The 13,571-nt window shown below is 40.4% G+C and overlaps 1 protein-coding gene across 1 annotated transcript in view; it reads left to right on the plus strand.

The window, feature by feature from the left end:
* Nucleotides 1-13,571, plus strand: part of LOC104289677 (zinc finger protein 462-like) — a gene marked incomplete at its 3' end in the record, with an annotated part of 49,646 nt that overhangs the window by 26,262 nt on the left and 9,813 nt on the right. The window contains 2 exon segments of the mRNA XM_009888665.1: nt 6,321-6,585; nt 8,778-8,914. Coding sequence (XP_009886967.1) covers nt 6,321-6,585; nt 8,778-8,914 — 402 coding nt within the window.

Genomic DNA, 13,571 nt, shown 5'->3' on the forward strand with positions numbered 1-13,571 from the left:
CCCCCAGCTTAATTTATTGCCAGAACATTTCACCCTCCCACATATTCTTCCTTGCAGGTCAGTGCTGCATGGCATAAAGTGAACAAATGTGTGTAGTCTTGACAATCTTTGTATGACACCCTGCTTTGCCACCTTCCCACTTTTCAAGCTGTTGCCATTTATGATTTTATGCTATTCTACCACTCAGTGAGCTGGTAATTTTGAGTCCCATTGAATTTCAGAACAGATTATGTTCCTAAATCTCATAGGTTCCACTCTTAGCCTTATCTTATGCATTTTAACATAATTATTAGTTCAATCCTCCATGCTTTTGGCCATACATTTTGTGTTTGTTGGTATTTTTTGGTATAGTATTACATCTTAACTTGGTTTCACAAATGTGATTCTATCCAGAGGAAACCATTTGTCTTCTGCTTTTCTTAATTCCTTGGAACTCCTCTGTCATTCATCAGAGAAATCTTCTCTTTATGTGAATAAATTAAGAGAAAATTAAATAGCATTCCAAGTATTTTCCTTTTAGTCTCTTTAGAACTTTGTCTCACAGATCCATAGTGTCCTAGGCCTGTGTTGTAACTACATTCCCCCCCAAGTGTTTTTAAGCACTTTTTGTTATTTATACATTCTCTTTGTTTTTTCTTATCTCAGGAGCCAAACATCCTCTTCCCCAGTTTCATTTGTCATACAAATGCTAATCTCTTTTGACTTTGGTTGATGTTTCTGTGTGGATTTACCAGGAAAGCGTGGTGTCTTCAGAGTCCAGCGAAGGGCAACCAAGATGATTGAGGGATTGGAGCATCTCCCTTATGAAGAAAGGCTGAGAGAGCTGGGACTCTTTAGCCTGGAGAAGGCTGAGGGGAGACCTTATTACTACTTACAAATATCTAAAGGGTGGGTTGAAGGAGGATGGAGCCACACTCTTCTCGGTGGTTCCCAGTGAGAGGATGAGGGGCAATGGGTGCAAGTTGGAACATAGGAAGTTCCGTTGCAACACACGGAAAAACTTCTTTACGGTGAGGGTGACAGAGCACTGGCACAGGCTGCCCAGGGAGGTTGTGGAGTCCCCTTCTCTGGAGATTTTCAAAACCCGCCTGGATGCAGTCCTGAGTAATGTGCTCTAGGCAATCCTGCTTTAGCAGGGGAGTTGGACTAGATGATCTCTAGAGGTCCCTTCCAACTCTGAAAATTCTGTGATTCTGTGTGATTTTATCTCCTACTGTCTCCTGCTGGTCATTGAGCTATTCAGTTATTAGTAGCTCACTTTCCAGTGTACTCAAACAGTTGCTTTTCCTGAACGGTGTTTCGCCTTCCATCCTTATCCCTTATTGTGCAGGCATGCACGTGCTTGTATCAGATGTGTCTAATTCTGTTCACCATAAAAGGATGAAGCAGTGATTTGATTTCTTTCCATTAATAGGTACATTTTCCTCTGGTTTCTCAACTGCTGCTCAATGTCTCATATTTAAACATGTCCAGGTGTTTTTCTGGTCTGTTGTTGTTTGGTTTAGGTGTCTTGTTTTAGTGTGTTTTGCTGTTGTGTATGTGTTCATTTATAGCTGTGAAAATACCTACAAATAACTAAAACATCATATAATTTATGAGTAAATTTATGTATCTGGATCAGAATCTTTAATTATTTTTTTCTCTGAAAAGATACCAAGTTTTTCTTGTTTCAGGTAACTGAAATGTGTTATATGCTGCAGAGGTTCCATGAAAACTTGGATTTTCATTTTGCTTCCGTGGTGGGTTTTTGTTGTATATTTTTCCCCAGTGTATGATCCCAGGGTATGCAGGTGTGTATCAAACTGCATTTTCACAATTGTCTTGCATTCCATTGTAGTGGAAACTGTGAATGCTCTTTTGGATAAGTATCTTCCAGTATTGTTGATATAGTCATTTTGCCAGTCTTTTGTGTCTGTACTCTGAATAAAGTTTTGAGGGTGGCAACATCACTTACCAGGCATTTAAGTGGTTTAGGCACTCTGGAAATGCTGTCTCTCTTCACCCTGTGCAGAGATGCCGTGAGGCTTCCACATGTGTTATTACCAGCACGCAGTAGTAATTTAGACATGGCTGTGTTGATGGGGCACCATGTGGACAGTCATTTCTGCTGTTTTCCTTTCAGTCATTTCTGCGTTTGGATATGAGAATGCTGTTATATACCGATGCTAGATTCTGTGGTCTTTCAGATCCGCCGGTGCTGTGAGGGATTACACTACTTGCTAACCTTGTTATTCTTCCGGTAGTCTGCAGGTAGACATGATATGTGAAATCTCAAAATTGAGATTTGCAGCATTGCTGCTGTTCTTCCATTTTTGGCTGCTTCAGTTACTGTTAATTTTTGCCTCTTGGCATGATGTAGGTATCCTTCCTTTTATGTCAGGTCATCCCATCTTATTACCTTGCTTTTGGAGTTGCATGGTGAAGTCCTTCCATTCATTTTGGATAAAGTTACTGTTAAAAATTAATCTCAATGCTTTTGGTGTAGGCTTTTTTTTTCCCGTTTGATTGAATGTTTTAAATCAGTTAGGGCTAAGTAATTTTCTTTCCTTGCATTGCATGTATGAACATCCTTTATTTTCTTGTGCTGCCTCGAGGCTATTCAAAGAAAAAGATGCCTTTTTTGTCTTTAACATGTAATCAGTACTTCCTAGTGTTTCATTTTTCTTCATTTTCTTCCCCTTCATGTTTTCTTTTTGCCTTTGTGTTTTACATTACTTAATACAAATTCTCTAACTCTTCCTTTGCTTATTTTAATGTATTTCATCTGCTTTCTGACTTTGATGTTGGCTTCTAAGGCCATTTTACTTTTTTCAGACATGGATAGCTAGACCCTCTTCCTGCTTTAGTCCAACGTTGTTAACACTTTCCTGTAGTGCTCCCAACCTTTTGCGTATGGGGTGCAGGAAGAAAGACTGAGGTGGAACTTGTATTGTGTACAGCCATGACTCAATTGTTGGTCAGTTCTGAGGCAAAAGCTGCTCTCTTCCTCCTTCATTCTTAACTGTTACATCCAGCCATCCTGTTGTTTCAGCAACACGACTGAAAGGTGTCCAGCAGTTTGGTGCACAGGAGCTTGAGGCTTGTGTAAGTGCTAAGGCTGTCATAATACTTGGTCATCATCTTAAGTCAGCCCAACTGTGAAGTACATGCAGAGCTGTTTGGAACATCAAGCTGCTCTTCCAGCAGAAATAGAGGAGGTGCCCATGTAGCAGTGCTCTGCCAATTTAAGGCAGTGTTGTTGCTCCTTGGCTGTGGATTTGCGTCCATAGTCCTTCTTTCAGGTACTGCTTTTGAAAAATAAATGAAAAAATCCAAAACCTCAACCCCATCATCTGTTTCTTATTTGCTGGCAGTGCATTCTGTGCTGTGTGCTCAAACGCATGTTTGGAAGCAAACTCAAGTCAGTTGCTATCTTTCCATTGCCTTCACTGGTTTTGGAGTGGGCATGAAAAAGTCTGGTTCACTGAAGTCGGTGGAAAACCTCCCATGCCTTTAGTCGGCTTTGGATTCTGTCTGAAGTGTTCCTGGTGGAGCTGGATTGCACCTGCATGCTGGGATAGCTGTCTGGCAAGCTGATTCTCAGAAACCAACAGAAGCCCTATACACATGTGATAATCCTGGGTGTTTTTCTTCAGGAACTGCTAAATCTTGCACTCCAGAAGGATTGCAAAATAATGACAGCATTTGGCAAGGGAAAAGGGGAAGAGTACACAGGCAGAACTAGGGACATGCATGCTACCATTAGTAAAGTGTAAGACTCTCTGTATAAGCTCTTCAGAAGGCTTTTTTTTTTTTTCCTGTAAATATCATAGCTATCTTAATTGTAATGGAGCAATATACTAAAAATTGTAAGGTGGCCAGAATTAATCCTTGTTGAAAGAAAGAATTCAAATTTTAAATGTAGAATTTGCTTTTGACTGTTGCTGATGACAAGCAAAGCTATTTTGTGTACTTCTTTTTTTTGTGGTAATAGACATCTAACTATCTACTTTTGGAGTTTTCACATGCCAGATTCTAGTTTTCCATACCGGATTCCAATATCCGATTGAAAGTTCTAAAGCTGCAATAACAGACACCAGATGATAGGACAAGTAAAAACTTCTAAAGTATAGTAGATCTTCCAAACAACAGCAAAACTTCCTTGTTCTGAAAATAATCTTTTTAAACCTGTACCTTTCTAAGCAGTGGATATCACTGAGGCTTTGGCTAGGAACCTGGATGATATGATGGAAATTTTTCATCCCTTCTTCCTGAGGAAAGGAACAATAAGCTACAAACTAGACTGTAATCAGTAGTCTACAAGTAATTTGACAAGTACACATACAAAAAGATCTGTTTCCAGTTCTATGAACTTTTTTTTAGGCTGTCATGTCCTTGTCAGGAAATCTGCCGGTGTCTTGAGCTTTTGGAAGCATTGAACACGGTAGCCCAGACACCAGGCTGCAGAGACACAAGTCAGCAAATTTGCTCTGAACCATGCATCCTTTTGGATCTCAAGGTCCTGTTCCAAAGGAGGGCAAGCGCACGGTTGCTGCCTTTGAGGGAGAAGAGAATTCTGCAGAGGTTTGCAGCTCCTCAGGCCTCTCCTATGTCAAAGTAAAGGAAGTGCGGAGCCTGTTTCAAACACAAGGGAAAGAAAGCCTTGACATTTGAATGGGTGGAGCTCACTGTGAGCCCTCATGGTGAGCAAACCTGCTGTAGAAGTGGTGGAAACAGGACATGAATATGCTGCACTGTGATCCTGCCTCAGTTCATGAGGCTTGGATAGGAAAAGCATAAAGGATTGCTTTCATTCATTTTACCAGAATCTTTCATGTCTCTGCCTTTGTCTTTGCTGTACACCTGGTGATGAAGCCAAGGGAGCCCAGAGATTTGTGCTTGTGTTTTGTTTGTCTGGTTGGTTTTTTTGGTTGTTGTTAGTTTGTTTTTAATTTCTCGGTCATGTATAACCCCTTTCTGTGGTAGTGAGAAAAGAAAGCAAGCATTTTACTCTTTTGAAGACAGGTGGAGAAGTCTCCACACTGAGTGCTGTATAGGCCTGTGTGCCTTTTGTTTCTCTGTACTAATTGGTTAGAATGGATGGTGTTAAGTTCCCACAAGAATGTCTGCTAGAGAATTCCTACATATCCAGCCTCGGGGAATTAAGCTTTGGAAAATGAAGTACCCACCAAAGCAGTGGCTGGTACAGTTTGTATCCTGACTCCCACCCCCCCAACCCCTACCCCCTCTTTTTTCCCCTCTTTCTTCCAGAAAGCTTAAGAAAAGAGCCTTTTGTCTTCTTTCCTGAAAAGTTACACTGAAATTCATCTGTGCTTTATTCATCTGCTTTCATTTGTGCCATTCATGGGCAGCTGTGGGCTACATAGGACAAAGCAGATGAATTCTTAACCTCCACGTTCAAGCAGTGTGCTGGGAAAGGTTCAACACCACCCTCCCCCTTCCTTTTTGGGGGGGTCCAACTGAAGTATTGTAGCATTCTGTTTCATTACTGAGACACCTCTGGACTGCTTTTCTTCACATACCATTAAAATGGTGTGATAGAGTTCTGCTGGGTTGTAGAAGGGATGCGTCTATACAGATATATCTATATGAAGAGATCTCTTTCTCAGCGTAGCAAAACCTAGCAGCTTCTAAGAAAATGTGATTTAGAAGTTTGCTTTACTGGAATTTATGATTAAATAACTTTTCTTCCAATGATGACTTCATTTCAAACATCATCAACTAGGAGAATGTGAATTTACCTGTTGTGAAAACTGCTTGAAATGTGACAAAATTGTATCATTTTGCTAAAGTTAACTTTTGATGTAGGTTTCTTAAATAATTCCATGAATGTGTAGGAAAGGGAAGAGTATCCATTTATTTTTCATTTATTTTTTATTTTTCGTTTTAGATAGGCTATTTACATGTATCCTGTGCCAGATCTTCGTTGGGTGTAAACTGACCTAAGACATTTGAGAGAATCTGGTCTGATACATGCACCAAACATATAAATGCTTGGCAGTATGATTAATGTCCTTTACCTTCACAAATCAAAACCAGACTTCTTTTCAGACTACTTTTAATTTAAATGTCTTCTCTCCCCAAATCAGATCTAAAAAGCGTAATTTATGCTGATCACCTTTTAAATTGTAGTATACACATGAGATTAGGTTAAGAGGTTAACACCTCTTTTTCTTAATATCTTCAGAAAGCTGTCAGCAGATTTCATAACCAACATCTTGATTGACCCCCTCTAAAAGCTAAGGTGCTGGAGCAGGCCTCAAACCCTTTTAGATTTGTTGATCCACCTGGAATAACAACTTCCCTCTGTTTCTGTACAGACTCTTCATACTCCGAGCCTCCTGATGTTCAGCAGCAGTTGAACCACTACCAGTCTGCAGCTTTGGCCAGGAACAACAACAACATCAGCCCAATACCACTTTCTGGGAGTGCTGCAGGAGTGGAAAAAACAGAAGCCATCCTTAACTGTGAATTTTGTGAATTCTCCTCGGGTTACATACAGAGCATTCGGCGTCATTACCGTGACAAGCACGGAGGGAAAAAACTCTTCAAGTGCAAAGATTGTTCCTTTTATACAGGCTTTAAGTAAGTACTGTGCAAAACAGATAAACTGAAGTCATAAGGGGTTTTTTAGCACTTGAAAAGACTTCTGAGGTCTTTGAGAGCTGGCTGTAGCTAACAGAAACATGGTCACTGCTGACCAAGGAGAGGAACATAAGAAGTGCCATGCCAGATCACAGCAGCATCCATGTAATCCATTTTCCTCTCTCCTACAACAGCCGGTACCATCTGCTGCAGACGAAAGCACAATAAGTCCTTGCAGTAGGTTTTACTTGCTGGAGGAAATGGTACAGGTAGTACTTTTTCCTCAGCTTAGGCAATTAGAGGGCTATCCTTATCCTCAAGTGTGAAAATTTTCTCTACCAAAATAAGGTCATTTCATGGTGCAACCAGCATGAAGCATGGGACAATCAAGTGTCCTAGGGAGACAGGAGAATTTATATCACCATTCTGAAGAAACCTCTCTCACATAATTTTATTTCTCCCACCGTCTACCTATCCAAAATGCAAAGCATTCTCTAGCATATGTGATAGCATAAAAGGACGTTTCAGAAAATCCAATTAGATGTGCAAAATTTAAAAACTTGGTGCTGTGTGTGTTTCTCTGTGTGTGTGTTTTTAGCTGCTGTTCTGTAAGGAAAAAAAAAGGCCTATGCACATGTGCTGTTCATTGTTTCCTCCTGATATGCTGGACCCTTGAGCATAACACCCTCAGCTGACATTTGAGGTCTCAAACTTGTTAAGTTCTTAGGAGACTGGTGACAGTAAGCAGTATGACTGGATAAAGGGGAGGAATTCTTTTGAAGAAAATGTTAAACACAAATCTGAGAGAATCCACACGAGCAACCTCTAGTTACATGTCTCTAGCTTCTGTTGCTTCAGCCCCTTGCTGCCTCTATGGTATAATTTGCTGCTTGTGCTTTATATCCTGATTGCTATCTGTCTTAAAGATTACCAGCAATTGCCAGGTCCGTTCAATCTGTTTGTATCTTGCGAATGTCGTTTTCTTCTACCTGGATGAAATGAAATCATCTTAAATCAAGCAGCATTTAAACACATTCATAGTTGCATAAGGGAGTAGTGTTCTTACATGTGGTGCCTCAAACATTTAGGGATTAAGTCTTGCTTCTCTAAGAAGCACAGCATGTTTTCTGTCTTTAAAAAAAAAGGGAAGGGGGGCAAAAAGCCCTCATACAAATCTCCTCTTCAACTCACCATAGAAACTGAAATGCACAAAAGCACTCACTGAAGTTGATAGAAATATACCTGTAGAATTGGGTGATTGCTGGATTCAGGCCCAAAACCAGTTGTGATAGTAAGTTGCTTTGTGTTGAAGCTAACAGTCTTCAAGCACTCCAAGGAGACTTCAAACTCTAGTTCAATATGGCAAGCTCCTTAGCTTTTGCAAGCTTTACCACTGCTTTAGGAAAAAATGACCAAGTGCCCCAAGTTTACAGACACCTCTCATTTCAGTAGTTGAGCTTGTGGTTAGTTAGCTGTACAGTTAATTTCCTCTGTAGGCATGTCTCTTGCAACTTTTAAGTATGCAGCCAGTGTAATGCCAGCATGACATTTTTTGTTCAAAAGTACTGTGGAGTATACATTCATTCCTCCACATTATTAAGTAAAGTATTCCTAGTTGTGGGTTTTCAGATCCTTATAGCTGATGCTTTAAAACTTAACTACTCAGTCACAGTCACTGTGAACACAAGTTTGTTTGGAATCCTGAATCTAAACATTTTAGCTGGTTTTGGACGTGTCCTAGAAAGACAGGGTGGTTAAGGATGTTATCTGCCTCCAGAAATAAGTCTGTCCTGACCTCTGTAAGTCTAGAACAGTTGGTAGATTCTTGCTAAAAATGTAAGCTTTGCCTGAGAAGGTGCACTGAATATTTCAGCCTGAAGGCAAATAATAAGCATGAAAGATGGGAATTCTTTTGCTACCTTAACTATAGCAGTGTGCCTATAGAGCAACCCATGCAAAAGAATGTCTTGTCAGAATGAGTGTTTGTTACTTGAGGATACAAGCCTGCAAATAACTCTGCTCATGTGTTACTCATGTGAGTAGCCCTGCTGAAATGCCATTTGGCACTGTGAAGACAAGGCTGAGTGGTATCTGTACCATTTTACATGACACGTCCCTTATAGAGCTGTGACACTTCATCGTTCCCTGCACACCTCTTCTGACTGCTTCCATCTCTCCCTCCCGTTTCACAGATCTGCTTTTACTATGCACGTGGAAGCTGGGCATTCAGCAGTTCCTGAGGAAGGACCCAAAGACCTTCGCTGTCCTCTTTGCCTATATCACACCAAATATAAACGCAACATGATTGACCATATAGTTCTACACAGAGGTAACAATATCCCTGTATGTGTCTGTGTTTGATGAGGGGAATGCTGAACAATGCCCTTGTCTTTCAGACTGGTTTAATTAAATTTTTCCATCTATGTACATCATTAAATTTTCCTGTCTCTGTACATGAGGACAAGTATGTTGAATAAGTCAGCAGCCCTTGAGTATCTTTTGTTTCATTTCTAAACAATGCATCTTATTTCCTGTAAATTCAAAGTTAACCAGTGCTGAAACAGGGCAGATTTAAAATTGTTTTTAAGCTTTTCCTCTAGAGAGTTTAACAGTCATCAAACACCTGTTCAGCAAGAGTTGCCCTAATTTACAGCTCTGATCTAGGCCAGAGTTGTTTCCTGCTTATGTCCTTGTTATCATAAAGTCCTTGCTATCATAAACTGCGTGACAGGGTGGATCAACTAACCATAGAGGCCCCAAAATAACCTTTGATTACTTGCTTGATTTTTTTTTCTGTTTGGTGTTCATAGAATCAAAACAAGAATTATAATATTTTTGTTTTTCTTTAAGACTCCTTTTCTGTTTCCACCTCTCCCTTCATTTTTTAAGCCAGCTAAAAGTGGGATTAGGGATTTCTGTGTTCTATTAACTGCGGGCTTGCCTGCTCAGAAGAGACAGCTGTTTGGGCTCTCTGGGCTGGGATTCCTGCCCATAGCTATCACACTTGATGCTTGTAGATGGTCTGTTGGCTGCCGAAATCCAAACCCATGTGTTGGGATGGCACTCTGCCTGCTTGCAGGTTGGGCAGAGTTTCACAGTAGGGTATTGGTGGTGAGCAAACACAAGTTTTGCATGCCATCTTTTTCCTGGAGGAGATCCTGGTGTGACAAGCACTATCGTAATTCCTTGTAACATACCACTTTTCAGTGTTGGTAGCTTAAAGTCCTTCTTGTACCAAAGCAGTGAGGTTGGCAGAGTTTATACAAATTTCTATCCACTAGCAGGGCTATTCTGAGGGGACATCTGCAAAAAGTGACCTGTCAGTGATTCAGACAACACATTACAAAGCTGCCTTATTTGGTTATAAGAATTTGGCAGGTGCTTTAGCTTTTACTTACTGTCTTTGAAGGTGTTGCTGTGTCGGGATTTTGCTCAGCTTCAGGGCATACTCCAGAATTAGCTCACTTTAGAGGAGAGAAGGGTTTAGTTAAACCCTGTGCAGGGGACTGTGCAGTTCCAAGTGCTGCTGAGGTGTTCGCTGGTTTGTGGCTGTGCCAGGGCTCCAGTGGACACTGCCAGACCTTTAAAATTCAGATAGACAGGCTGAGGGAGAACTTGGTGGGCTTAGTTAGGGTATTTTCCATCATTCATAGACTTGACATTGAGAATGTCTATTTGCAGAAGTGGAAGAGCACTTTGTGAGTTCAAGCAGTTATACTGCATGTACAGAGCTGTTTCTGACCAATTGCAAGGAGGTGATTACCTCCTGGGTAAGTGACGCTGTGGATCTGTTCTTTTGTAGAGCTGTTGCTTCAGTTGCACAAACAAAGCTGATAGCAAAGGACATCATGATGCACCCACTAGAGCATTGGGAGTAAAAAAGTAAGGCAATTTTTAATGCAAGTGGAATATTAGCTGATAAAAAATCTCAGAGCCCACTGAGGGAAGGACAAGGGTTTTTTGTGGCATGAAGCATCCAGGTAATAAAGGAAGTAGGGTCCTTCCCTAAAGTTCTTTCTGGTGCATATATCCAGCTAAAAAACTGTGTGGCAGCTGAAGCAGACAATTTTAACAAGATTTAACATGCACTGAAAGAGAGGCTGAGCAATGGTGGATGTAGTCTGAGAGTGCCTTCCCTTTTTACAGCCATTGTATTGGTAAAACAAGGGCGTATCCCTGAGCTGTGGTCCAAGAAAATTAGTTTTGAAGTAGATGGAGTGGTGCAGTGTGTAAAATCAAGAGTGAGGGATTTGATCCATTTCATAGTTAATGTTCCTCCTGTGTAAAAAGACATGTTTACAGATGCATGACTTTTGCATTACTTCCAAGTTGCTGCACCTCTAATCCTTGGTGTAACAGAATGTGCTTGAAATGGAGAGTATATTTGCCTCTTAATGAGTGGCTACAGAAGTTGAGTTGTACAGGGCTAAAGCATTATCAGATAGAAGGCTGAATGCTTAGTGAGAAAAAATTAGGTGAGGAATTTGCTTCCCATTAACAATGAGGGCAAGCAGGAAGCCTCCAAGAGCTTTCTTCCATGTATGAACTGTTCCTTATCAGTGTAAAAGCGATTCACCATGCCTTCTGTGGGCCGAGATGGAGCAGAGACTCATTACAGGTGGCCAGTACGAGGGGACTGACTCAGCTAGAGTCCGCTATGTGGGTAGGTGAAGAGAAGAATTTTGGCTCTTGAGTTCTTCCTGGCCTTTGTGACAAGCAAGCCTGGGGAGAGGAGACATGGAGGAGACAGTGAACTCTTGCTTTGTGGCCAGCTGAAGTGTTGGCCTTTAATTTAGTCTGGACAATGCAGTTAGTTTTCATTATCCCTTCCAGTAGCATTCCCATCACACATTTTGAAACACGTCGGTATTTTTCCAGGGCTAAATACAACTTACAAAGATCACATTGGGTCTACTTGAAAATCCTTGAAGCATTATTTTTTCCTCTTTTAGCAATCATTTTATTCTCTTTCTGGTAGTGAGAACAAAATAGTGATTTTTGTTCTTCTGTTTAATAGAAATCACACCCATTTCTCTTCAATAGTAACTTTAACATAAAAAAAGTCAAATTTTCAAATTCATCTACCTCCTCAAAGGCTTCATTGCTACATGTCTTGGTTCCTTGCACATTGTTTCTGGCATTATTCATTGTAGACACAGCTTCATTGATACACGCAGAACCCTTGTGCTGTGCTTGCTTTTCACTAATGGAATGCAAATGCAATGTGTTCTGTGACTGTAGCTTGGATTTGTAGGCAAACCCGCATGTTTTCAAACACCCAACATGGCCAAATAAATTGGTCTGTATGTAGATAGTAGGACTGTTTTGTTTGTACTTTGTTTACCTTTAAGGGAAGGAAATGACTTGTATACGCTGTGGTGTGTTGCTGAGTAAAAATTTTTCCTTACAACCAAGGGCTGATAGAGTCATGAGCTCTTTTATGCCCTGAGAAAAAAAATGTACGTCTGCTTTGAGTTACTGTATTGCAAATACCTAGTGCATTAATGGCCTTTCAATTTAATCTCTGATCTGCATTACAATTAGACTGAATATTTCGGTCTAATGGAAGGATTGGATTTCTTAAACCAAGATGATGCTTTTTAGGTGTTTATTTTGTTGTTGTTCTTTAATTACACATCTTGTTAAATTGTTCCATAATTCAGGGCATCTTTTTGTGGGGCATATGGAGTAGTCTTTGTTTAGAGGCTGCTGAACTTTGAAGAAGTCTACACACGGATAAAGAAGCTACCTCTTTCAATTTGTGTATGGGGCTTTATGGTTTGCTGTAATTTTGTAAGTTGCCCAGATATGATGAGTGCCTTCTAAATGAGTAATTAAATAAACAGGGCTTGGTAGGGACAAGCTGGAAATGAGAGAACTTATGAAATGTAGGTTCTGGATCCAAATAACCTGCAAGTTCCAAAATCATTGCTTGGAGGAAGTTCACTGACACGAATACATCATATAAAATTTTTATATCATGCCCTGAAAGTTAAATCCTTCAGGCTAGAATTGATGTTTGTGTTTGTTTTGCTTTTCTCATGTTATTGTGCTGCTTTTGATTTGGGGAGTGTGTGTGTGATTGTGAGATAATAGGTTTTGCTAATATGAATTAGGGAGTGCTGCATTACTCTAGACTGGTAGACAAAAAGTTTTATACCATCCCATGTTTTTGCTTTTTTAATCTGTGCCAAGTGCTAGAGAAAAAGTGAATTTTTAAATATTTTAATTAGTATTTCTCTTTGAAAACTTCACTTGACTTTTTCACTTTTGAAACCACCTGTGACACTGTGACACTTATTTCAGTGAGTTCAAAAGCACACAGCTGCAACAACCTTGTAATAAGTCTTCTTATGACCCCAGAATCACATCTTCAAATTCTGTTGTGTCTTAGACCCTTTTCTCCCCTCCCATTTCCCCACCCTGAATGGCCACAACTCGGTGTCTTTATAGCTAGAGAAGCTGTTGTTGGTGTAGAAAAGAATTACAAGTCCACAGAGGGTTTTTTTAAGGCATAACTTTGGGGTAAACTTCCGCTTTTTGAAGTGGCCAAAGAGGAAGTTATGAGATAGGATAACTTTTGTGTTCAGGGAGAAGCTGAGCGGGATGGAATATTTTGTTCAGCTGTGGAAAAAGTCTTGTCAGTAGCGGTGGCATGTCGATTGGCCAAAGGTGAATGGAACAGTAGAGCTTTTGCCACCTTCCAGAAACCCTAAGGGAGTTTGTATTTCTGTAGTTGGTTTTGGATGTGATATTCTCCTCCTCACTAAAGAAAAGGGGCCATTGGCTTAGATCCATATGTGTATTGCCACGTCTCACATTCCCCTAGCCTTCATTTGTACCATCTGAGATTCAGGACTGGGGTTTCTGTTTATTTTAATCTGTCATTAGGGATGAACCTGCATGAGGATGATCAAACTCCTCCTTTAATTTGCAGTCCACAAGGAGTAACAATACTAAATTTCGGTGTTCTCGTTCAAAAGGCC

The sequence above is a fragment of the Charadrius vociferus genome, unplaced genomic scaffold (assembly GCF_000708025.1).
Source record: "Charadrius vociferus isolate BGI_N301 unplaced genomic scaffold, ASM70802v2 scaffold517, whole genome shotgun sequence".
Taxonomy (NCBI): Eukaryota; Metazoa; Chordata; class Aves; order Charadriiformes; family Charadriidae; genus Charadrius; species Charadrius vociferus.